This window comes from Procambarus clarkii, chromosome 20 (assembly GCF_040958095.1).
Source record: "Procambarus clarkii isolate CNS0578487 chromosome 20, FALCON_Pclarkii_2.0, whole genome shotgun sequence".
NCBI classification, from domain to species: domain Eukaryota; kingdom Metazoa; phylum Arthropoda; class Malacostraca; order Decapoda; family Cambaridae; genus Procambarus; species Procambarus clarkii.
The window spans coordinates 27,174,962-27,202,544 of record NC_091169.1 but is presented as its reverse complement, the minus strand read 5'-3'; the positions used below and the strand labels follow the sequence as shown (position 1 = coordinate 27,202,544).

Genomic DNA, 27,583 nt, shown 5'->3' with positions numbered 1-27,583 from the left:
AACATTTCTATCAAGAAACTCAAATTATTACGCAGTGGGTGCAATATAATGCTAGTAGGCGGGACATTAGAACTAAAACTCACTAATTCCGGAGTCACAGACAAGTAAGCCCTACACTCTTGTCTAATAACATTATGTAGTTCTATGTTATTTGTAAATGTAATTATTGCATTGTTTACAATATATTTATTATGTTACCTCTCAGTCATCATATTAAAGGGTTATACCCACCCGAGTTATCTATTTCAATGGCTATATGTCTAAGGTTGGAGTCCCGATGTTTGGGCTCAGCCTCACCCAACTTTGCACCGTGATTGCTGTGGGGTATTTGCCCAACATGGCTGAGCCGGAATCTGCATCATTCAAACGAATACCGCATGGCACGATGCCATAGGGAACCCTATACACTTCTTCCTCGAGTTTAAGACTTAAAAAAAAATCAAAACTAGTTATTCTATAAATGTTTGCTGCATCTCCAACAATGGGAATGTCTTGAAGGAGGAGCCTCCTCCTCTCTAGCCTCTACTGGGGACATCCACCTGGGAATCTCTCACTCTCGTCTATACTTCAGCAATATTGCTTTAAGCGAAACCTGTGTTTGCTCCATTATTCTGCCTGTGAGGGCGCGAGATTCTTGGGTACCTCGGTGGTGTTCTTGGGGCTGTATGATTGGTTCATACTTCCTGTGTGTGCATGATTGGTTCATACTTCCTGTGTGTGCATGATTGGTTCATACTTCCTGTGTGTGCATGATTGGTTCATACTTCCTGTGTGTGCATGATTGGTTCATACTTCCTGTGTGTGCATGATTGGTTCATACTTCCTGTGTGTGCATGATTGGTTCATACTGCTGTGTGTTGTTGTGCCTGTAGGATTTTTTCATACTACTGTTCAGGGTAGTATGAAAAATTACCCATAACTCGCCCATAACTCACCCATAACTACTTAACCCATAACTCAACAAAGTATTCAAACATCAGTACACTGTGGGTTACTCATTCCCATAGGAGGGCTTCCATCTTGACCTTCGTTATGTCCGACTCCTTCAGGGTGAAGATCAGATCGAGTCTAACTGATTCATCTTCTCCTCTCCTACTTGTAGGGTCCCTTGACATATTAGCCTAGAACATTTCTTGTTTCCATGTCCAGTAGTTTAGCTCACAAGGTATCTGTTCCTCCATGTGGGTCTCTGTTTTCCCAGTCTATCTTCTTATAGTTGAAGTCTGCTATAATCAACAGTCTGGATCCGTTCCTGTAAAGTGACAGAAGCTGTGCTCTCTCTTATATCAATGGTAACCATGTTGTTTCTGCTGTAATTCCTCTCTGGGTCTTCTGACATTTGGTGGGGGGGTATTATATTACTACTGATATTATTTTTTATCTTCAAATTGCCACGGTGCGTATTATATACGGTGCGTCACTGAAACTTCACCGCCCCGGATATCCATCTCCTCTAAACTCCAGTCTTACCTTATCAGCAGAGCGGCTCCACCTCCACCTCTTCCTTCTCTCTCTTTTCTTACCACACAGTATTCCTGCGGAAACACTGCAGCTGTTTATGACGTTTGTTAATTTTGTTTTCGGGGGTGCTATTATGTCTGGGTTTTCCTCTCGTGACCATTCTCGAAGTTCACTTGTTTTATTTGTAGTTCCATCTGTGTTTGTGTACATTACCTTGAAGCTCACTTTCTTCTGTCTATTCTCACTTCTTTCCTCTTGATGGGCATTCCACTGGCTAAGGAGGTTATTTCATGGGTGTGGCAAGATGAGATGGTTAACAGGATCTTAGAGAATTATGGGGTGTGGATTGGGGGGCCAAATAAAGGGAGAGAAAGAGAATGTATGGGTTGGGAGGGAGAGGGAGAGTTGGGGGGGGGGAGACAAATGAGTGGGAACAGGAAGGGTTCGGGGGTGAAGAGAGTTTCTATGGGAAAGGGGTTGGGGATGTTGTATTACTCTCTTAGGTTGCTGAGCTGCTGATAGGGGGTTCCCCACTCCCTCTCTGAGAGTGTTAAATTAGGGATTGTCTCCCCCTGGTTCTCTTTCCTTCTCCTTGTGCTTCTTCCTTGCATCTGCTGACATGATTCTCTCGTCCCTTGTCATATCCCTCTGAACGAATACCTTTTTCTACCCCCTCACACTTAACAGAGTTGGCTCCTCTTTGCTAGATTTTCCTCTTTTGTGGTCTCGTTTGAGAGGAGGGTCTTTATCATTCGATATCTGTCCATGTTGTACCAGCCTAGCAGGAAAACCTGTTCTACACTTTGTTCAGGGAGGGAGAATGGGAGGGAGGGTGAGGGAGAGTGAGAGGGAGGGTGAGGGAGAGCGAGAGGAATGCTGGGAGGGAGAAAGAAATAAGAGAGGTCGAGCAGTATTGGTTAAGGGACTGGATGGGATGGTCAGATTCAGGAGTGATTGAATCGGAAGAGCCGGATGTGGGTGACAGTCTGGAGTTAGGTGGCTGACAGTCTGGAGTTAGGTGGGTGACAGTCTGGAGTTAGGTGGGTCACAGTCCGGAGTTTGTTACGTGATAATTAAGGTGATTACAGTGATGAGAATAGTGGGAAGTGAAGTTAACTACAGTACCTCGTAAGATGGTTGGACGTAATGAGGGTTTTAGGAGGTAGGGACCGAATGGGAACAGCAGGGACCGAATTAATAAAGTGTGTATATATGGTGAGGAAATAGTTAGATGGAACCAATATTATGACCGTGTGAAACTACCATATCTTGCCACATTTCATGTGAAGATTTTAACAATTAGTTCTATAAAACAGTAGAGAGCCCCCCGTGGAAATTTGGTGTGATTTCAGAGTGTTGATTTTGTGATGATGTTATAGTGAGTGCTATCGAGTGGTGTTATCTGGAAGTTATGGCGAGTGAACATGTATCTTTTTCTTTATCTATAACAATCTGAAAAGTAAAATAATCTATGTTATCTATAACAATTACCCCCCAATAATAGATTCCTGTGCCCTCCAGATCTGTACTATCTTCCCTGTTCACTGAAAACGGGAAATGAAGTGGTGATGCTGGAAATGCCTGATTATGCGTTTCAATTATGTTCCCTCAAACTACAATTATTCCACATGATTGTAAATATATTAATGGTCTTTGCCTTAATATTTCCAAAGGGTGTTTAAGCACGTAATTATCGGTCAATTTGCTTAGCTTTATTAGCTGGTGAACTCATGGAATATATCATCAACAAATTTAAAGTTCTCAATAAGGTTTATGAAAAATTTGTTAGTCCAAAAGTCTGAAAAGAAGATCTACTAATCTTATGCTTCCTGTCTTGCTAATCTTTCTATCACAGACATTAGTGGGAATACTCTCCTCCTCTTTTGAGAGATCATCAGAATTAGCATATTAAAATAAAGTACTGAAAATGCCATCATTTCTGAATTCAAGCTTATATCTCTAAAGCTCTTCAAAGTCAAATGTATTTTGAGCTCATTTAGAGCCTATTTGAAATACTTAAAATTCGGAATGTATGCATTAATCAATGTAACTTTAAAAAGACTCGTTTTAAATAAATAATTTAAATTGTTTAATGGCAGCGAGGTGGGTGGGTGTACACCATAGAATCTATAAAGAAACATTAAAAATGCTATTTTTTTAAGTGTACAAAATAGCATATTTAATACTTTTATAGAGTCTCTGTTGTACCTCCACCCTCCTCACTGTCATTACTCAAGTGGTGGTCGTTTAGTACCGCCCAATGAAGCGGTCTGAATGTCATATACCTGGAGTTTATGCCTGTGTGGGGGGGTCTGAATGTCATATTCCTGGAGTTTAGGCCTGTGTGTGGGTTCTGAATGTCATATTCCTGGAGTTTAGGCCTGTGTGTGGGGTCTGAATGTCATATTCCTGGAGTTTAGGCCTGTGTGTGGGTTCTGAATGTCATATTCCTGGAGTTTAGGCCCGTGTGTGGGTTCTGAATGTCATATTCCTGGAGTTTAGGCCTGTGTGTGGGGTTCTGAATGTCATATTCCTGGAGTTTAGGCCTGTGTGTGGGTTCTGAATGTCATATTCCTGGAGTTTAGGCCCGTGTGTGGGTTCTGAATGTCATATTCCTGGAGTTTAGGCCTGTGTGTGGGGTTCTGAATGTCATATTCCTGGAGTTTAGGTCTGTGTGTGGGTTCTGAATGTCATATTCCTGGAGTTTAGGCCTGTGTGTGGGTTCTGAATGTCATATTCCTGGAGTTTAGGCCCGTGTGTGGGTTCTGAATGTCATATTCCTGGAGTTTAGGCCCGTGTGTGGGTTCTGAATGTCATATTCCTGGAGTTTAGGCCTGTGTGTGGGTTCTGAATGTCATATTCCTGGAGTTTAGGCCTGTGTGTGGGGTTCTGAATGTCATATTCCTGGAGTTTAGGCCTGTGTGTGGGTTCTGAATGTCATATTCCTGGAGTTTAGGCCCGTGTGTGGGTTCTGAATGTCATATTCCTGGAGTTTAGGCCTGTGTGTGGGATTCTGAATGTCATATTCCTGGAGTTTAGGCCTGTGTGTGGGTTCTGAATGTCATATTCCTGGAGTTTAGGCCTGTGTGTGGGTTCTGAATGTCATATTCCTGGAGTTTAGGCCCGTGTGTGGGTTCTGAATGTCATATTCCTGGAGTTTAGGCCCGTGTGTGGGTTCTGAATGTCATATTCCTGGAGTTTAGGCCTGTGTGTGGGTTCTGAATGTCATATTCCTGGAGTTTAGGCCTGTGTGTGGTTACTCTGTCACAACACATCCTGATATTCGTTCCATGTCTCACCTGCCCTATTCGCTGGACGAGCAGCGGTGGCCAGGAATGTTATTGGTGCCACGAAGCGTGACACAGATAGTGACCACGGTGTGGTGAGCCATGGTAGGGAGGGACAGGGGGTGTTGTGTGACAAGGAGGCTTGACAGGGAAGGGAAAGGGACGTTGATGTGACGTCAAATGGCACAGAAGTTCAGGCTAATTGTCAAGTTCATTATCTCTACGCAAAATTGTTACAAAGCATTACAAAGTATATCTTGGTTGCAGGTCCAGCATATCATCAAGTATTCCAGTATTCTACAATATTTTGAGTTCAACATATCTCAACCCAGGAAGTTAGTTAGTATGGGACAGGGTACAATATAATATTCAAAGAAATGCATAATTTCCCTCAAAATTCACTAATAGTGGTTTCGATATTTGAGGTTTGGGAAAGCTGTCAGATACGTCTTTATCCCAAGGGAATTCTGGTTATTAAAACATCGCATTATCTAGTTTTTGCTTTATCAGTTCCTTTTATAAATGTCCCCTTACGGTATTCATCATAATGCTTTAAGGGCTTCGTGAATTTCTTAGTTCAGTTAGATTTTCATCTGACATTCACTGCATCATTCTCTTTATCACTACTAATGAAATGAAATTAATCTCTAATACTGACCTGCCACCGGCTGTCTTTGCAAGCATGTCAACAGAGACATACTTTGATGTGTCAACATGTGATGGTATCCAGAGGAATTTAATCTCAAAGCTGTATTCTTTTATAGCTAAAACATTTATTCTAATAACACTGGGGCAGAGGGTGTTGGTGTGCCGACCCATGGCAAGGGGGGGTATGGCGACCCATGGCAAGGGGGGGTATGGCGACCCATGGCAGGGGGTGTGGCTTGCCATGGTAGGGAAGGAAGCGACCAGAGTGGTGGGGCAAAAGTGAGACAGAGACGATTGGTAGACAAATTGATTAATGAATCAAGTGGAGGGACAAATGATGGAATGATGGATGGTCAAGGGTAAGGAGATGGAAGAGCGAGGAGAGAGGGAAGGGAGAGAGAGAGAGAGAGAGAGAGGAGAAGAGAGGAAAGAGTGAGTGGGTACAAGAGTTGTGGAATGGGATAGGTACTTACATATTGGTACATATCTATCAGTGATGGGCTCACCGATCTATCTACCCTTGTTGTACCTGTTGCATTATATTCTATTTTGACGTTCGACCTCTTTATCGATAGAGGTGGCTTCCTCAACGTCTTCCACCTGCTAACTCCCACCATTAAGAAGAGGTGAAGTAAGGGGCCTGATAGAGAAACAAGGAGTAAATGAGAATAATCTTGAGGTGGTGATAAAGAGGTGGTAGATGCAATTAGAGAAGAGGGAGATGTGAGAAGTGTAAGGGATCTTAGTGCGGTGTGAGCGTGATGAATGAAGGTTGTGAGTGTGTAGAGTGAGTGGCTGTGTGTGTGTGGCTGGAGTGCATAGAGTGCACAGTCCCTCGCGCCGTCCCCAGCGTAAGTGAGTGTTGGGTTACTTTAAATATAGAGATGACTCGCCTGAGTGAATGACGAGACACTTCCTGTTTATACTTTTACCGTCGGTTCACTCGAGGGCCTCCAGTGCCTGATGCCTCTGTTGGCCCACTCAGGATTGGACAGGAGGGTCCTTCAATAAATTTGGCTCACTGGGGATTAGACAGAGGTCCTCTTGTTTATACTTTTGGCACACTTGAGTTAGAGATGACTGAGCCACACTGAGTGGCTCTCCCTACCTGATACTAGTCTAGCTCACTGGAGAGAGAGAGAGAGAGAGAGAGAGAGAGAGAGAGAGAGAGAGAGAGAGAGAGAGAGAGAGAGAGAGAGAGAGAGAGAGAGAGAGAGAGAGAGAGAGAGAGACTACATTGCTTAATGTTCTGGTTAGGTCACTGATGAAGAGAAATGGGGAAGTCCTTAACTGCCAGTTCTCTGAGAGAGAGGCACGGGGCGTCCTCTACTTGACTGCTACATTTGCCTCTCTTAAGGATGACCAGCCTCGTCTGCCCTACTTGAAAGGGTATAAAGATGGCTATGTTATCCGAGGTTTCTAATTATATCAACGCAAAATAAGAGCATTAAACAACTGATGGAAATTGGATGAATTTAGATTTAGAATAGAGCTGGATAAATACTGGCTGATAAATAAGGTTATAGATTTTGGGAACAGGTGTCTAAGTAACTAACAGTGGTGGAGTTGTATATAAAAGTGACCTCATGTGAGCTATTAGACCTTCTCTAAATTTTCTCTATTCTTACGTACTTGTATATGGAATTTTGCTTAGAAGAATAGTTTGCACTGAAAAGTTATCAGGGGCAATTAATATGAACTTCAGGTAAGAAAAATATTAATATTTCAGTGCGATATATTTTAACAACTGGGACAAGATTCATTGCAATTTAGGCATGAATGCTAGGGATGGAGGTTTTTTTTTCTTTGGGGTTGAAGAATTGACAAATCTCTGGATGGAATTGTTTTGAATATTTATTTGAGTTTAAATTACTAGAAAACATTGATCTGAGTGTGAACAGTAATGGGGTATAACTGATAATATGTAAACCCAATTTGGATAATAGAGGGAACAAATTTTGCTATTATGGAGAAAACATTAGAGATAGTTTAATTATTATCTATTTATGATTAGCAACAAATTGAAATACACACATAAACATAACAGTGCCTTAAAAATATGCTGTCACCATTAAAATTAAAATGAACGAGTTAAGAACAGTTTTTTGCAAATAATTAATATGTTATTGCAATCACAGAAACAAGGTAAATGAAGCATCACTGCAACTAATTGTGGGATTTCAAACCAAGAATCAGTAACACTCACAGACCTATAAGAGCTACATGAGATAGGGTTGGGTAGCGTTATTAGATATTATTTATTCATGTAGAATTTATCAGATTAATAAAACAGACCAATTAATAAAACAACCAAACAATGCAAATTTGTTATCGCTTAGTTATCGTTCATAGATGTTTGATAAGATAATTCATCCCTTTTACAGCATTATATATATATATATATATATATATATATATATATATATATATATATATATATATATATATATATATATATATATATATATATATATATAATATACCTCAATAGATCACATCATGTTCCACATTATAATCCACATCGAGAGTCACATATGTGCCCCATGGAGAGTCATATATGTGCCACATCGAGCTACATATGTGCCACATGGTATGTTTTTCTGTGACAGGGAGTGAGAGCGGAATGGTGCCAGTGAAGCCTTGTCAGCATCGACAGTGGTGACAGCACACTGTCAGCAGTGATGTTACGGATGTTGACAGATATATATATATGTGTCAAGCTCTCCTCTCTACCAATTACGCCTCTTTGTTTATGATACTGGCCTCTAGTTGCCGCCACACTGATGTATATTCATACCTACAGCGTGAATATATATGAACTTCTTGATGTTACCTATATGTACACACACACACCTGACTTATACCCCTCCACCTGCTATATGATTTCAGGTGTTCCACAAGCCTCTCTATTTACGTTTTGGATTGGTCGAAAACGTTCCTTTGATGGGAATATGTGTTGCATTGGTATGTGCTGAAAATATTGATTGGCGTTGAGTGGTTTGGACTTTGGACCATAAATACTCACATGTGTTTCAATTCCACTTGTGTTGCTAGACTCGGACATCAAAGCCTTTGTGCTCGGCATTTTAGGCCATACGTGCGAAATCACATCGCTAAATTGACTTGCGACAGGAATACATGGAGTCGTGTATGCTATGTATGAGCACTGTTAAATATGCTAATTTGTTTTTTGGGTGAATTGTAGGTATGGATTCATACACACGTGTCGATGAGGCACGTTCAGTGTTAGATTTGATCATACTGAAAACTCTGAGCTGGAAAAAATATACACACAAATATATATATATATATATATATATATATATATATATATATATATATATATATATATATATATATATATGTATATATATATATATATATATATATATATATATATATATATATATATATATATATATATATATATATATATATAGAAAGGTAGGTATACCCCATGTTATTTTGTGTGTTTATTGGAGAGTTTACTTTCATCTTGGACTATGATCATGAATATAGTATATCTACTTGTCTGCTGGTTGGTCAGTAATCTTATGTGGTGGTGTTAGTAGCCCTCTCAATATTGACAGGCCTTATGATCCCTACATTAAGCAAATCACAAAATCAACGCAGCATATATAACCCCATCACATGTGATCTCAGTGTAGATGCAAAATGATGCAGATGAAACATTGAGAAGATATAATGTTTCATCTGTATCGTTGATACCACATAGCTCCAAGCTAAAAATAAAGATGTTATCAGAATGCTGGAAAACAATGAATTTGAGACCAGTATCATTAACTAACATCGCTTGCAAGTTACTGCAGACTGACGCAAAAGTCCTGAAACCCTTAGATCAGGTTAATTTCCTCGCAATACATTATTTATTTATTTTTTTTTTTGCGAAACGAAAATTGCACTTGACAAATTATTTTCAGTTTGACGACATGATGGCCAAAAAAATCAGAGAAGGGAGAGAGTTGCGTTAATTGCATCCAAATTGTCAGTAGTCATTAGACTATCGGACGAATAACGTCAGCAGCTGTTGTGAAATTAGCCAATGTGGGGGTCAGCATTCAGGAAGTTAGACAAACAACCCTGGCTAGCTCTATAAGCAACCAATTTCAGATCTATTCTTGACTCTGTTGCCAGGCCACTCCTACAGTGCAAGAAACATGAGGAGCACTTCACCACACACGGGAGGACACCAGAGCCTCATCAAATTCTAAGGGAATTTTGACAAAATAGATAAAAAAAACTTTCAAAGTGAGAAGAGTAAGAGAAGATGTATAACATTTTCAAGGGAATTGATAGAGGGAGAGGAGGGAGGGAATTTTCAGGGTAAAGCATCAAGCCATTACGACTATATAGTACTTGGAAGGGATTAGGATAAGGATTTGGGATGAGACGGGAGGATAGGAATGGTGCCAAACCACCTGGACGGTCGGGGGGTTGAACGCCGACCTGCATGAAGCGAGACCGTCGCTCTACCGTCCAGCTCAAGTGGTTGGGTAGGGAATTGATAGAGTGGATGAAGACATTATTTAACACGGGTAGTTCACGATCACGGGGACACAGGTAGAAACTAAGTACCCAAATGAGCCACAGAGACATTAGAAAGAATTTTCAGTGTCAGAGTAGTTAACAGTTGAAATGTATTAGGCAGTGATGTGGTAGAAGCAGACTCCATACACAGCTTCAAATGTAAATATGACAGAGCCCAGTAGGCTCAGGAATCTGTACACCAGTTGATTGACGGTTGAGAGGCGGAACCAAAGAGCCAAATTTCATTCCCCAAAAGCATAATTAGGTGAGTATTATTAAGTGAGTGCACACAAGTATTCTTTGTAAAGTTATTACACTAAACAAAAGAAGTCTGATCGATAATTTATAACATAAAAATCTTGCTTCCAAGCATCAATATATATTAGTAAAGGAAAATCTTGCTTGACCAACTTATAAATATTCTATGACGAACAGGAAAGAGAGGGCTGGGGTAGACTGCATTTTCCTGGATTGGCAGAAAGCCTTCGACACTGTTCGTGACAAGCGAAATGTACTACAGTGAGTAAAGGAGTACCAAACAAGAAGGAGGAATGTAAAAAGCTATCAGAATGGGGAGAAATATGGAGTGGAGTCCATCATGGGTTGGTACTAAGGCCTACCCTGTTCCTAATATACGTAGACGATCTATGAGAAGGAGTACGCTCATTCTTATCCATGTTTGCAAACGATGCTCAGCTGAAGGGGCGAATCAGAGCTGAGAATGATTGGAAAACATTACAAGATGGCCTAGAACATCTCTAGAGACATTTTAGCATATTGTGTATATTTAGGCACTGGTTAGGTTAAGTTAGGTGTTTAGGTTCTGTTGGTGATTATTTGTGTTTATAGTACGTGGGTGAAGCATTTACAGCGTTGTGATTCGTTTAAAAGTCGTCAGTGAAGCACTCATTTCGAAAGTGTTCGGAGGTCATCAGTTGGGAGTCGTGTATAAACCATTTTCATTCATAAACAGGGGATGTGGTGGGTGCACACACACACACACACACACACACACACACACACACACACACACACACACACACACACACGCACACACACACACACACACACACACACACACACACACACACACACACACGCACACACGAAATAATAAGATAAGATAGGGAAAAAATAAGAAGGAATATAATAACCCATGGTTTAATAGACAGTGTCAGGAAGCAAAAATGGCCAGCAGGCGGGAGTGGAGGAAGTACAGAAGACAAAGAACAGAGGACAACAGAAGCAGATACAACAGAGCTAGGAACGATTACATTAACATAAGACGAACATCGGAAAGGGACTATGAGAACGATATTGCAATCAAAGCGAAAAAACAACCTAAGTTACTACACAGTCATATAAGAAGAAAAATGTCGGTGAACGACCAAGTGACAAGACTAAGGAAGACAGAGGGGGCATATACTGAAAGTGACAAGGAAATCTGCGAGGCACTGAATGCCAGTTTCCATGGAGTGTTCACTACCGAGCCTGAGCAGCTCCCATTGTTGGAAGGGGTTACCCTAGATGAAAGACTATCAGATATAGAGGTGACAGCAGAGGAGGTAATGAAACAGTTGACAACTCTAGATGCAACTAAAGCAGTTGGACCAGACAAAGTATCACCGTGGATACTAAAAGAAGCAGCACAGGCCCTCAGCGTGCCTCTGGCAATGATCTTTAATGAGTCACTTATGTCAGGAGAATTGCCCAGTTGCTGGAAGAAGGCAAATGTCGTGCCGATCTTCAAGAAAGGAGATAGGGAGGAGGCACTTAACTACAGACCTGTATCACTGACAAGCATCCCCTGTAAAATACTGGAAAGAATAATTAGGCTACGACTGGTTGCACACCTGGAGAACATTAGGTTTGTGAACAAACATCAACATGGGTTCTGGACAGGGAAATCGTGCCTAACAAACCTTCTGGAATTCTATGATAAAATAACGAGGATAAGACAGGACAGAGATGGTTGGGCAGACTGCATATTTCTGGACTGCCAAAAAGCCTTTGATACAGTACCGCACATGAGACTGCTGTTCAAGCTCGAGAGGCAGGCGGGGGTGGGGGGAAAGGTCCTAGAATGGATAAGGAACTACCTAACAGGAAGGAGCCAAAGAGTTACGGTAAGGGGCGAGAAGTCGGACTGGCGAACAGTAACAAGTGGAGTACCACAAGGATCGGTGCTGGGACCAATTCTATTTCTTGTATATGTTAACGACATGTTTACAGGCGTAGAGTCCTACATGTCGATGTTTGCGGATGATGCAAAGTTGATGAGAAGAGTTGTGACAGATGAGGATTGCAGGATCCTCCAAGAGGACCTGAACAGATTGCAGAGATGGTCAGAGAAATGGCTACTAGAATTCAACACGAGCAAATGTAAAGTTATGGAAATGGGACTAGGAGATAGGAGACCAAAGGGACAGTACACAATGAAGGGGAACAGCCTACCTGTAACGACGCGTGAAAGAGACCTGGGGGTGGACGTAACACCTAATCTATCTCCTGAGGCACATATTAATAGGATAACGACAGCAGCGTACTCTACACTGGCAAAAGTTAGAACATCATTCAGAAACCTAAGTAAGGAGGCATTTAGGGCGCTTTACACTGCCTACGTAAGGCCAGTCTTAGAGTATGCCGCCTCATCATGGAGTCCCCATCTGAAGAAGCATATAATGAAACTGGAAAAGGTTCAGAGGTTTGCAACGAGACTCGTCCCAGAGCTACGAGGGATGGGGTATGAAGAGCGCCTGAGGGAACTGTGCCTTACGACACTAGAAAGAAGAAGGGAGAGGGGGGACATGATAGGAACGTATAAGATACTCAGAGGAATTGACAGAGTGGACATAGACGAAATGTTCACACGGAATAGTAACAGAACGAGAGGACATGGATGGAAGCTTGAAACTCAGATGAGTCACAGAGATGTAAGGAAGTTTTCTTTTAGCGTGAGAGTAGTGGGGAAATGGAATGCACTTCAGGAACAGGTTGTGGAAGCAAATACTATTCATAATTTTAAAACCAGGTATGATAGGGAAATGGGACAGGAGTCATTGCTGTAAACAACCGATGCTCGAAAGGCGGGATCCAAGAGTCAATGCTCGATCCTGCAAGCACATATAGGTGAGTATATAGGTGAGTACACACACACACACACACACACACACACACACACACACACACACACATTTCTCCAACAACACCATAATTTAAAAATCTCCAGTGCTACCCCTGACTGCGGTTGATTCATACATACATTACACAAGAGGGACTTAGTGCTGAGCCTAAGTATAATCCGGGTATTATACATAACAATACCTTGCTAGAGTAAACCTGCTTTACAGAAACCTTGGCCATGATGTCGTTGATAACAGCTGAGTTCAGCGGCGTTCAGAGCACCTGTCTGTAGATAATTAGTGAGTTTGTTGCACCTGTCTCGTGTGCAACCGGTCCTCAGGTATTGTTCGAGGCCAGACGCTAAGGGCTAGCCTCACCACACACTGTACAATGATACATGGGTGGTGTGGGAGCGTCATAGGCCAGTCATATATGACACCTGTCGGCCCCAGTGTCACCTTTGACTAAGTATTTGTATGTATTGAGATTTTCTGTGATTTTTCATTAAGTCTGGAATTGGAGATTGGCTTTCCGCAGACTTCTTATTGGTTTTCAGGTGTCGATAATATTTTCTGAGAACAGAGAGATATGGGGAGACTGAGAGGGAGAGAAGGAGGAGGAGAGTGGATACGATAGAGTTAGAGGGGAATATTGATGGAGAGATGAAGATAGGGGAAGAGATGTTCAAAAGGGAAGGTAGAGATATACTGTCCCGGGCACCGCCGGATACCACTTTCAGTATGTTCTAAATAAACATCTCCACCCGCAGGTATGAACTGTAAGCAAAGTAATTACGTTTCGAGCCGTCCTCGACCCTTGTAAAGTCGAATTGAGACGTGTTTCAATGTGTGCACAGCACTTTATTATCTTATGTCTCACAGTCTCAAACTTTATTAAGACCGTGAACGGAAATTTCATACCCGCGTCACTATATTTTTTTGAGCTTATTGAAACGTACATCACTTCCCAGCCAGCATCCCACGGTGAGAAGATACGGAAGCTGTAGGATTGGAAGGAGCACGCGAATCACCAAGCATCCCATGGACACATATAGACATGAAAGCATCCCAATCCGGTATATATTATTGTGATACGTGTACATGTTCTACTACATATGCAAGAATTCTCCTTGTGAACTCATTGGCCAGTGATGCCACTATCACATCTCACCCATGGATACCTGGAATTGTATGACCAATAGTACCTTCATAGATACCAAGACATAGGGTAAGATAACATAATTATCTTAAAAAGAGTAGAGTTGGCCCCCCTATTCAAGAGTAGAGTTGCCCCCCTATCCAAGAGTAGAGTTGGCATCAGGTCAATTAATTTGAACCATTAGATATGACTTACAATCTCGGGAATCGTTTCCTGATCATATTATTGCAAGGAAGTAGGGATCAGCTTTGCATCCTCTGCAATTCACAGTATTTTCATTAAATTCTTCGATGAGTACCAACGTCAAAACAAAATTGTTATTCATCTGATAACCAGTATCGGCCGGAAATAATGTGAAAATGTTAATTATTTAATAATGAGAAAACTCATCATTGTCACTGCAAGCCTGCATACAAGTCACAGTGGGTTTTTGCTCATTTGCAACAACGCTGTAGTTACGGTGAGTTTACTGACCCGGCCTATATATATTACCCCCTCAAGGTATACAGTAGTTTACAGGTTTACTAAAATCACTGTTGTCTCTCCTCAGGTAAATGGTTCGAGGCTAGGGTGAGGCGCCAGGTCACCCTGGATGGTCAGCTGTAGCAGCAGCTGTGAGGGGAAGTTTCTCCTGCAGGTGAGACAGGAAGGAAAATATCCCTTTGCAGGTGTGTAATTGACGAAACTGCTCCCTTTGCAGGTGTGTAATTAATGAAACTGCTCCCTTTGCAGGTGTGTAATTGATGAAACTGCTCCTTTTGCAGGTGTGTAATTGATGAAACTGCTCCCTTTGCAGGTGTTTAATTGATGAAACTGCTCCCTTTGCAGGTGTGTAATTGATGAAACTGCTCCCTTTGCAAGTGTGCAATTGATGAAACTGCTCCCTATGCAGGTGTGTAATTGATGAAACTGCTCACTTTGCAGGTGTATAATTGATGAAACTGCTCCCTTTGCAGGTGTTTAATTGATGAAACTGCTCCCTTTGCAGGTGTGTAATTGATGAAACTGCTCCCTTTGCAAGTGTGCAATTGATGAAACTGCTCCCTATGCAGGTGTGTAATTGATGAAACTGCTCACTTTGCAGGTGTATAATTGATGAAACTGCTCCTTTTGCAGGTGTGTAATTGGTGAAACTGCTCCCTTTGCAGGTGTGTAATTGATGAAACTGCTCCCTTTGCAGATGTGTAATTGATGAAACTGCTCCCTTTGCAGGTGTGTAAGTGAAAATGACTTCTGCATGTATGTCAGGAGGGAAAAATGCTCTCTACAGGTGTGTAATTCAGGAATTATTAAGCATGTGCATCTGGAAGGAAAATAACATTACCTGGTGTAATGCTGGACATCATCTTTACGGTTCTTGGGCCCCAAATTGGTACTCAACTGTTCAGTCAATTTACAGTCAACCCTTCATGGTACAGTGTGCGGTCCTTAGACACTTAATAGACAGTCCTTAGACAGCCGTTAGACACTTAGCAGTCCTTAGACAGCCGTTAGACACTTAACTGTCCTTAGATAGCCGTTAGACACTTAGCAGTCCTTAGACAGCCGTTAGACACTTAACTGTCCTTAGACAGCCGTTAGACACTTAACTGTCCTTAGACAGCCGTTAGACACTTAACTGTCCTTAGATAGCCGTTAGACACTTAGCAGTCCTTAGACAGCCCTTAGACACTTAACTGTCCTTAGACAGCCCTTAGACACTTAACGGACAGTCCTTAGACAGTCCTTAGACACTTAACTGACCCTTCTTAGACAGACTTTAGACACTTAACGGACAGTCCTTAGACAGTCCTTAGACACTTAACTGACCCTTCTTAGACAGACTTTAGACACTTAACGGACAGTCCTTAGACAGCCCTTAGACACCTAACAGACAGTCCTTAGACAGCCCTTAGACACCTAACAGACAGTCCTTAGACAGCCCTTAGACACTTAACGGACAGTCCTTAGACAGCCCTTAGACACCTAACAGACAGTCCTTACACAGCCCTTAGACACTTAAACTCAAAATCAAAAGCCCCTTTTTTTCATAAATGTCTCTAAGTTATTCAGTGATTTCAGTTTATTCAGTGATTTCAGTTTATTCAGTTTACACCAATTTTTTTTTACATTTATTTTGTGTAGGTTGTTTACCAAATAGCTCTCCACCACGGTCGGTTTGTTGGTCGGGTGGAGGTGAGACCTCCCAATATAAAGGGATTTTGACCAGACCACACACTAGAAATTGAAGGGACGACGACGTTTCGGTCCGTCCTGGACCATTCTCAAGTCGATTGTGAGAATGGTCCAGGACGGACCGAAACGTCGTCGTCCCTTCAATTTCTAGTGTGTGGTCTGGTCAACATACTTCAGCCACGTTATTGTGACTCATCGCCTGCATAAAGGGATTTGGCTGCAATCAGCTGTGACCTTTCAATTGGTATTACTGGCTATATAATGGTATCAGGTGTTGACATGTTCAAGCTCAATACTCATTATCTGAATCCGATTATTAGTTAGCTGGGATCACTTACAGCTAGATTGTGGATATTACCGATTGTTCTGGCGTTTATAGTGACCTTACTGAAACTACCTGGCGATTGTAACTTATTTTTTTTATACTTTTAGCATGATTTTCTCGAAATTTTGACGGGAGTTATATTTTTTACGAAATTCTACGAATTATATTATAACATTCTCACACTTTTAACGTAACTACATCTAAAATTGGATTTAAGAATAGTTTTCAAATAATTTTATCATAACTGCTCATAATTTTATCATAACTTCCTCATAATTTTTAACATAACTTTCTCATTATCTTAATTGATATTGTTCTAACCAAAATCTGGCATTGTTCCAAACAATCACGACCGCTTATATTGTTCCAAACAATCACGACGACTGACATTGTACCAACCAAACACCATCATAGCTTCGGTACTTACAACTTTGAATTAAACTACAACTAAAATTGAGAGCTTCTCAATTCACAACCGCACCCACATAAGCTCTATCCAAAACCATCAGCACTAACCACAACCACACTACACAAGCTCTAACCAAATCCACAACCACACTACACAAGCTCTAACCAAATCCACAACCACATAACCTCTTACCACAACCACAACCTTATTAGTTCTTACGAAACCCACAGTCACATAAGTTATAACCACAACTACAACCACATACAATCTAACCAAAACCACCAGCACATAAACTCTAACCACAACTACTAAGCTCTATAACTACAACTACATAAGCCCAAACCACAATTACAACCCCCATAAGGTCTAACCACAACCCCTAGCACAAGGACACGAGAATATCCAGATACATAACCACATCTACAGGTACAACCCCACCAAACTCCTATCTACAACCTCATTAATGACCACACCATCAGCCACAACTACACCAAACAACCACAACCCCTCAGCAACCACGACAACAACCCCAACCCAAGTCACAACTAACCCTTAAGTCACAACCATACCAACAACCACAGCCACTAACGACCCGGCCAAGGGAGAGGTAACGAGGTTCACTCTAATGGTGCACTAACGAGGCGTTTGACCTCTGACCCCCCGACTTGTTCTTGTGGTGGTCAGAGACGGAAGTAACTGGTAGTTAAGAAAGGCAGAAGCTTGTAGTTAAGAAAGGGAGCAGCATCTTGAGTGCCACAGATGGCAACACTTTGTTTGAGGGACTCCCTTATGGAGTTTTCTCTCTCTCTCCATCACCACTTCTCCATCTCTACCCTCCTTTCTCCATCCCTCTTCCCTCCACCCTCTGTAGCCCCCTCCAGGGAGTGCCTCCCTCTTGGTTCCATCACATTATTGTGGCTTCACCATTGTCCTGGTTCTTCCGATCTTGCAAGTTCTTTGTCGTCTTTTCTTCAGCTGTGCCTCTTCTATTGGGTCTGTTTCCCCCTGTTGTGCTCCCTCCTGTGTTGTAGCTTCACCCCCTATTGTACCATCTCTCACCTCCCCCTATGTTGTCTCTCCTCCCCTGTAGTAATAATAGTCTCCTCCCTTTTTGTAACGTGTCTGTGCTGTGCCTTTTCTTTCTTTTGCGTCTGTTGGCCTATTATGTATCCTTGCAATACTTCCTAAATCTTTATATGTGTCTATTGTTTTGTTATTCTTCTCTGTTGCATCATCAAGTCTCGTCCTTCTTGTCTTGTTTTCTTTTGTTGCGTCTTCGCTTCTTCCTCTGTTGGAAGTGCACTTGTATCTATTTTTTTCTCACAGCTGTGTCTCTGGAGCTGTTTTACTATCTTCACTATGGCAACTCCGAGTCTTTTGTGTCGTCTCCTCTCTTGTCGTTTGAGACACGACGTCTTGCTGGGGGCCCCTCCAGCAAGCACTCGTGTCGATGGTACGAAGAATTTGTACACGACTGACAGAATGTCGAATGTATGCACTTTCCTGTCACGTGAGTTATTACCTGTCACAGGAACGTGCGTAACATGGTCGAGAGACACTTTTTTATTTTGGTCACTCTTACTTCAGCAGCTAGTCATTGTCTGTTGGTTTGGTGTAAGGGCTATTGATCTTTAGGGCGTTATCATTATTACCTTTCCAGTAGTTACTGACCAGTCAGCAATTGCACTTTAGCCCGGGTCATAGTCCACCATTAAATAAACTCTCAGTTTATATAGACTGAGACGTGGTGTATATACAAATCACTGTGTAATTATATACATTTACCTGTTGTGGATTCTGGAGAGCAAGGTGTGGATTATTTGTGATATAATGCATTCTTCATGCCAGACATCATCCGGCTCTCGTGTTGTCCGGCTCGTGCTAATCAACGTTTGTGGTGGAGGCTGCATTGCAAAGGGAATCCTGCATAAAATGAAACTGGCTATATGTAACTAGTCTCCTAACACAGCCACAGGAACACATTGTGATTTTATGAAAAAAACATCGACGACGCAGAAAAATTTTTGATAGACATTGTGGCTGATGATACGTGAGAGATTTTTGGTTGATTTACATAGGTGAGTACAGGAACAGACGACTGCTGACTCCTGTTAGCAGGCTGAGAGCTTTCTCATCCCATTAGCTCATGGCTGAGAGCTTTCTCATCCCTTACTCACTAGTTTTCCCCTGGAATATGACCCCTCCATTCGTTTAAGAACCAGGTACCCAATCACAATCAGATACCCAATCACAATCAGATACCCAATCACAATCAGGTACCCAATCACAATCAGATACCCAATCACAATCAGATACCCAATCTCAGTGGCCGCTCCTTGGCCACCGAAAACATTAATAATGTGACCACACGCCAGGTTAGGAATGTACATTCACGGGCGTGCAAAGCGATGGATTAAGATAGCAGAAAACCCCTTTTCCCATAGCTGCCTAAACTGGTAATCTTAAATAACGTGTAAGTGGCCACACCATCGACCTGTCGAGCGTAACAGTGGGATAATACTGTGTACGTTTAGGGGGTAGTCCTAAGCGGCATGGGTTCGAATCCTGGCTGGGGTCACTTAGGAGTTCTTAGTGATCTATAATTCGTGCGTTCATGCAACCTTTGTCCATTAATAGCTTATTAAAGTGGTTATAATTATGGAAGGGATTATTATAGGAGTATAATAGGGAGAGTAATAGGGGGTGATAGAAATAATATTGCATATATTGTACTCCCCTATTTTTCTGGTAAATAGTGTGCAGCTGTATCACCCTACTATTTTGTAATCCTTACTTTGATGCACCCCCCCCCCCCTCGCTGTTATAATCCCAGCTCTTTTGTACCCCCTCTTTTGTAGAATCCTCAACTCTGCAGCACATACCCCTGCTATTTTTCAACCTAGCTTTGTTGCAACCCTCCGGCTCTTTTGCAATCTGCCTCTATTGCAACCCATTCTCTTCTGTAACTGTACCTCTCGGTTTTCTTCCCTCATGTGTTTCTTTGTCTGGCTAATTGGGCTCTTATTTTCCCGCTCTTGCCTGTACTGGACCCTCAAGTGGGCGTGTGATCTTGGCCCCGCCTCGTCCAAGACTTAACAAGCCTCTCTCTCACCTCTCCTTCTATTAACCTGCTTCATTCCTGTTCCTCAAGCTGCTGTTTTTCCTCCCGTGTGTGTGTACTCGCCTAGTTGTACTCGCCTAGTTGTGTCTGCAGGATCGAGCATTGACTCTTGGATCCCGCCTTTCGAGCATCGGTTGTTTACAGCAATGACTCTTGTCCCATTTCCCTATCATACCTGGTTTTAAAATTATGAATAGTATTTGCTTCCACAACCTGTTCCTGAAGTGCATTCCATTTCCCCACTACTCTCACGCTAAAAGAAAACTTCCTAACATCTCTGTGACTCATCTGAGTTTCAAGCTTCCATCCATGTCCTCTCGTTCTGTTACTATTCCGTGTGAACATTTCGTCTATGTCCACTCTGTCAATCCCTCTGAGTATCTTATACGTTCCTATAATGTCCCCCCTCTCCCTTCTTCTTTCTAGTGTCGTAAGGCACAGTTCCCTCAGGCGCTCCTCATACCCCATCCCTCGTAGCTCTGGGACGAGTCTCGTTGCAAACCTCTGAACCTTTTCCAGTTTCATTATATGCTTCAGATGGGGACTCCATGATGAGGCGGCATACTCTAAGACTGGCCTCACGTAGGCAGTGTAAAGCGCCCTAAATGCCTCCTTTCTTAGGTTTCTGAATGATGTTCTAACTTTTGCCAGTGTAGAGTACGCTGCTGTCGTTATCCTATTAATATGTGCCTCAGGAGATAGATTAGGTGTTACGTCCATCCCCAGGTCTCTTTCACGCGTCGTTACAGGTAGGCTGTTCCCCTTCATTGTGTACTGTCCCTTTGGTCTCCTATGTGTGTGTGTGTGTGTGTGTGTCTGTGTGTGTGTGTGTGTGTGTATGTGTATGTGTGTGTGTGTGTGTGTGTGTGTGTGTGTGTGTGTGTGTGTGTGTGTGTGTGTGTGTGTGTGTGTGTGTGTAATTACCTAAGTAATTACCTAAGTGTAGTTACAGGATGAGAGCTACGCTCGTGGTGTCCCGTCTTCCCAGCACTCTTTGTCATATAACTATAAGAAAAAACCAATTAAAAGTACAATATATGTATATATATATATATATATATATATATATATATATATATATATATATATATATATATATATACAAGACGCCTTAATCCACTTGACCATCCACTTGATCCACTTAACTAGAGCATCCACTTAATCCACTTGACTTAATCCACTTGACTTAATCCACTATGTGTGTGTGTGTGTCTGTGTCTCTGTGTCTCTGTGTGTGTGTGTGGCAGTGAGGTCTTTTGTACGGGATAATAAGGGTGTTATCCTGTATGGCATTACATTGTTATCCTTTATGACACGACATTGTTATCCTGTATGACACGAAAATGATATCATGTATGGCACAGTTATTCTCCCCTTTGCACTACACAGTGTACTGTAAACACTCCCACACCTTCCTTCCTTTTCCCTTCCTAACTATAACCACAAATTGTCTGTTGATATCTTGTGCTAACGATGGGGTTTAAGCTCTAGGTAACGATCCTGCTCCACCCTAACCCCCCCAAACCCACAGCTTAACCATATATGTGTCTTTGGAATTGTTCTTGTACATGTTTCTTGTTTTTAGGTCCTTGTTTTCAATTATTTGGTTCATGTGGCTAGGGTGAGTATATATATGAAGTGTTTTACACATATATGTGGGTGTTTTAGTTAGTGGTTTGTTTGATATATGTGGTGTATATGATGTATGTGGCGTGTATTAGTATATGTGGCGTGTTTTCATATATGTGGCGTGGCAAGTCTTAGTATGTGGCTATATATATATGTCATGTTTTGATCAGCCTGTCCTCAGGGGAGGTACCCTAGAGGTAATTACTTCCAAATCACTACCTTATTTATGATATTATCTACTCTCTACCTGTGGTTAGATTAGGTTAAGGACGGGTTAGGTTAGGCTTTATTACATTTTAGTTACGTTAATACGATATATTATTCCCAAAGATGTGAAATAAGAAATTCGAAACCTGTTTACACTTTCATACACAAACATAAATTCTTCAGACCATTTCAAAGAAAACGAGCTAAGCATAGACCTTTTTATTATTTTAAATCAACGCTTTTTAATACAAAAAAGTTATAACTTGAGAATATTCTTTGTTTAGGACCAAAGTTGACTTGCCAGTTTACATATATATTATTATTGAACCATGTCTCATGGTAACTTCGCTTCTCTGAGGATGGGGCTCATTTTTGAACATGTGGTGTAGCACATGCCTTAGTATGTGACATTTTGTATTTAGTACATGTGGTGTGTTGTATTTAATATATGTGGCAAGCAGTGCTTTAGTATGCACAGTATGCTGTGTGTTTATTCACATTTTGTGTTTTTATTATTTTCAGCATACTGTATGAGCGGCATGCTGTGTTTCAATATATGCAGCGTACGTGCCATGCTATTCGTACGCTTAATAACACGCTGCATATTAAATTCGTACGCTGCATAAAACTTCGTACGTTCGAAGTGTTATGCAGCGTCATATGTTTAGTACATGAACCGTAGACAATGTTTGTTTAAGTTTTCACACGCACTTATTAAAACATTATGTAGCATAATATGTTTTAATAAGCGGAGCACGCTTTGTGCTAGCGATTGTGGCCCTGTGTGTGTGTAATCGTCGGCACGGGAGGTGTCTACGCAAACTACGCTCAACTCTACACAAAGTTGTGGAGTTTTTTTATGTAAAGTTTCAAAGCGAAAGCCTTTTTCTCCTAAACAAAGTTGGGAGGTAATATTTTAAACATGCTTGTCGACCTGGCTTTTTTTTTTTTAGAGGGGCCTTTTACTCCTGTTTGTGGAGGCGTTTGTCAGGGATTACAATGTCCCTGAAGTCGAGATCGAATCGCCTTTGACAGAGAGACAAGGATTCTCTCCATACACTGAAGTTGTATTTTTAGAGACGCGAGGGGACCCAGCTGAGGGCCCCTTGACCCTAGGGAGAGTAGTTAGTCTCATACCTCCGTGGCCCAATTTATTTAGCAAAATTAGGATACGGCAATTAGAGGCAGAATTAGTAGATCTAAGACTGTTAGCTGCAGTGCAATAAATAGAGATGAGAGAGCTCTCATAAGCTCTCTCATCTCTAAGATGAGGATCTTTCGTGAGGATGAGAGAGCCTTTATATATGTTTTTTTTACAAGCTATGGTTAATTCTGAGATTACTGGATAAATCGACTGCGATGAGAACGCTTCTGCCACAAACAGTGACCTGCTTGAGCAACACAACTGTCAAAGGCTAAGTAGTGTTGCTTAATACAACACAATACATATGTATATGTGTTACTATTTCTGACGTTCGTAAATGCTAGATACACACTACCAAACTGTTGTGGAAGCTCGACGTATCCTTCACATGCCAGTGACTGGAGGTAGAAAAGCTTCAATACGTAGAAGTACAGGATTCAAATCGTGAGCAGGAGGAAGCCAAGAACATTCTTAAAATTGATAAAGTTAAAGTGAATTGCACGAGAGGGAACTTAAATACAAGACTGAGCTCTCAAAGATGTGAGAAGAATAGTTGGAAAAAGAGCATTGGAGACTTACCTTACAGCCGCTACGAGTCAGTGGAATATCTTTTGACTCTGAGGAGAATTCAAAATTACTCGAAGACTCTGTTGGATGTGGCAGTGATGTGAGGCTTCCAGAGGCTGGATGTAGCAGTGATGTGGAGCTTCCAGAGGCTGGATGTGGCAATGATGTGAGGCTTCCAGAGGCTGGATGTAGCAGTGATGTGAGGCTTCCAGAGGGTGGATGTAGCAGTGATGTGAGGCTTCCAGAGGGTTGATGTGGCAGTGATGTGAGGCTTCCAGAGGCTGGATGTGGCAGTGATGTGGGGCTTCCAGAGGGTTGGTGTGGCAGTGATGTGAGGCTTCCAGAGGCTGGATGTAGCAGTGATGTGGAGCTTCCAGAGGCTGGATGTGGCAGTGATGTGGAGCTTCCAGAGGCTGGATGTGGCAGTGATTTGAGGCTTCCAGAGGCTGGATGTGGCAGTGATGTGGAGCTTCCAGAGGCTGGATGGGGCAGTGATGTGAGGCTTCCAGAGGCTGGATGTGGCAGTGATGTGGAGCTTCCAGAGGCTGAATGTGGCAGTGATGTGGAGCTTCCAGAGACTGGATGTGGCAGTGATGTGAGGCTTCCAGTGGGTTGATGTGGCAGTGATGTGAGGCTTCCAGAGGGTTGATGTGGCAGTGATGTGAGGCTTCCAGAGGCTGGATGTGGCAGTGATGTGGGGCTTTCAGAGGGTTGATGTGGCAGTGATGTGAGGCTTCCAGAGGGTTGATGTGGCAGTGATGTGGGGCTTCCAGAGGCTGGATGTAGCAGTGATGTGGAGCTTCCAGAGGCTGGATGGGGCAGTGATGTGAGGCTTCCAGAGGTTGGATGGGGCAGTGATGTGAGGCTTCCAGAGGGTTGATGTGGCAGTGATGTGAAGCTTCCAGAGGCTGGATGGGGCAGTGATGTGAGGCTTCCAGAGGGTTGATGTGGCAGTGATGTGGGGCTTCCAGAGGCTGGATGGGGCAGTGATGTGAGGCTTCCAGAGGGTTGATGTGGCAGTGATGTGGGGCTTCCAGAGGCTGGATGGGGCAGTGATGTGAGGCTTCCAGAGGGTTGATGTGGCAGTGATGTGAGGCTTCCAGAGGCTGGATGGGGCAGTGATGTAAGGCTTCCAGAGGGTTGATGTGGCAGTGATGTGGGGCTTCCAGAGGTTGGATGGGGCAGTGATGTGGGGCTTCCAGAGGCTGGATGGGGCAGTGATGTGAGGCTTCCAGAGGGTTGATGTGGCAGTGATGTGGGGCTTCCAGAGGGTTGATGTGGCAGTGATGTGGGGCTTCCAGAGGCTGGATGTAGCAGTGATGTGGAGCTTCCAGTAGTTAACGTGACTACAACACGCAGTCTTTGAAACATGACAAAGGATAAAAAAAATAATCCACGAGAAGTTTGTAATTAACGAGAATTTACCGAATTAATATTAGCAAAAGTTTGCCTTAAGTTGTATAATAATTCAACAAGTTTATTATTCAGTAATGGCAATATGCATTAAAATTTATGTGTATTTTTTTTTAGATTTGTTGCTAATGCATTTCGTTGTGTTGTCGGTTATTGAGAGAAAAAGGACAGTTTCGATTACCAGGTAGAATATAGATGCGTTTGGGCAGGTTTTCTAGCATCTGATGCTTCTGTTCATCTTGAAGTGGATTGGTACCCCGGAGTTTGGCAACTATTGCATGTTGCGTTATGTGTAGCAACAATGTGTACATTGCACACCAGAAGTCTCGACTGAAAGTGTTGATGTCATTGGGGTACAGAACAGAATCCCTTTAAGCCCTTCAGTTGATGAGGATTGATGCAAAAAGTAGTTATTTTGTTTTTGTTTACACAGGCGGTTACAGGAGCAGACGAGTTCTGACTCCTGTCAGCATGGTGAGAGCTTTCCCTTCCCATAGCTCACGGTAAGCCTTACCCTACATGTTTTACACAGGTGGGTACAGGAGCAGACGACTGCTGACTCCAGTTAGCAGGCTGAGAGCTTTCCCTTCCCATAACTCACGGTAAGCCTTACCCTACATGTTTTACACAGGTGGGTACAGGAGCAGACGACTGCTGACTCCAGTTAGCAGGCTGAGAGCTTTCCCTTCCCATAGCTCATGGTAAGCCTTACCTTACTAGTTTTACACAGGTGAGTACAGGAGCAGACGACTGCTGACTCCTGTTAGCAGGCTGAGAGCTTTCCCTTCCCATAACTCACGGTAAGCCTTACCCTACATGTTTTACACAGGTGGGTACAGGAGCAGACGACTGCTGACTCCAGTTAGCAGGCTGAGAGCTTTCCCTTCCCATAGCTCATGGTAAGCCTTACCTTACTAGTTTTACACAGGTGAGTACAGGAGCAGACGACTGCTGACTCCAGTTAGCTGGCTGAGAGCTCTCCCTTCCCATAGCTCATGGTAAGCCTTACCCTACTAGTTTTACACAGGTGGGTACAGGAGCAGACGACTGTTGACTCCTGTTAGCAGGCTGAGAACTTTCCCTTCCCATAACTCACGGTAAGCCTCATCCTACTAGCTTTCCCTGGAACACGACCCGCCAATCGGTTAACAACCAGGTACCCAATTGTTGCTGGGTGACCAGAAGTGAAGAGTTAAGGACTGATCCCGAGTCAATCCTTTCTGGCCAGACCTAGAACCCAAACCAAATAATTCACGAGACGAGTATTTTACCACAGGGACGTCTAAAGCGACGGAGACGAGTTTATCAGACAGAAAGCTGTTTATATATTTACAGAGAGATGGAGACACAACAGCTACTATCTGTTTAAAGGAAAAACAAATCGTGTGGAACTTAGTTTCAACAGCTGTTAATGTGTTCGAACGTGAAACGTCAAGTCGATGTAATGCTCAAACGATCATCTGCTAGCGATAAGTAAAGAGAAAAGTGGGAAAGATGAATGAGAATCTTTTTATCTTAATCCCCGACTTCCAAGGCACTGTTTCTTCACTTTGACCTCATATCCCAGTACCTTGTCCTCATATCTCAGTACCTTGTCCTCATATCTCAGTACCTTGTCCTCATATCCCAGCACCTTGTCCTCATATCCCAGCACCTTGTTCTCATAACCCAGCATTTTGTCCTCATAACCCAGCACCTTGTCCTCATATCCCAGCACCTTGTCCTCATATCTCAGTACCTTGTCCTCATATCCCAGCACCTTGTTCTCATAACCCAGCATTTTGTCCTCATAACCCAGCACCTTGTCCTCATATCCCAGCACCTTGTCCTCATATCTCAGTACCTTGTCCTCATATCCCAGCCTCCTGTCCTCATATCCCAGCACCTTGTTCTCATAACCCAGCATTTTGTCCTCATAACCCAGCACCTTGTCCTCATATCCCAGCACCTTGTCCTCATATCCCAGCACCTTGTCCTCATATCCCAGCACCTTGTCCTCATATCCCAGCCTCCTGTCCTCATATCCCAGCACCTTGTTCTCATAACCCAGCATTTTGTCCTCATAACCCAGCACCTTGTCCTCATATCCCAGCACCTTGTCCTCATATCCCAGCACCTTGTCCTCATATCCCAGCCTCCTGTCCTCATTTCCAAGCTCCTTGTACTCTTATCCCAGCTTTTTTCATCGTATACATGGTTCATCATATGGTTAGGGTTCGAATGGAAGCCTCTGGACCCCATAGAGGATTGAGTTGAATCCCAAGTTGTATTGTTTTGACCATGTCGTGGCGTAGTGGTCTAAGTTCTAAGACGTTTGCTTGGGAGTACCCAGAGCATAGGGTCGAATCCTTCCCAAAGCTCCTACTGA

At 42.6% G+C, this 27,583-nt stretch overlaps 1 protein-coding gene across 1 annotated transcript in view; it reads left to right on the top strand.

The window, feature by feature from the left end:
• The window catches only part of LOC123755383 (uncharacterized), a 246,532-nt gene that overhangs the window by 155,162 nt on the left and 63,787 nt on the right, over window positions 1-27,583 (top strand). Inside the window, exon 2 of the mRNA XM_045737958.2 lies at window positions 14,776-14,893. Coding sequence (XP_045593914.1) covers window positions 14,818-14,893 — 76 coding nt within the window. The 5' untranslated portion in view covers window positions 14,776-14,817. The remainder of the gene's footprint in view (window positions 1-14,775; window positions 14,894-27,583) is intronic.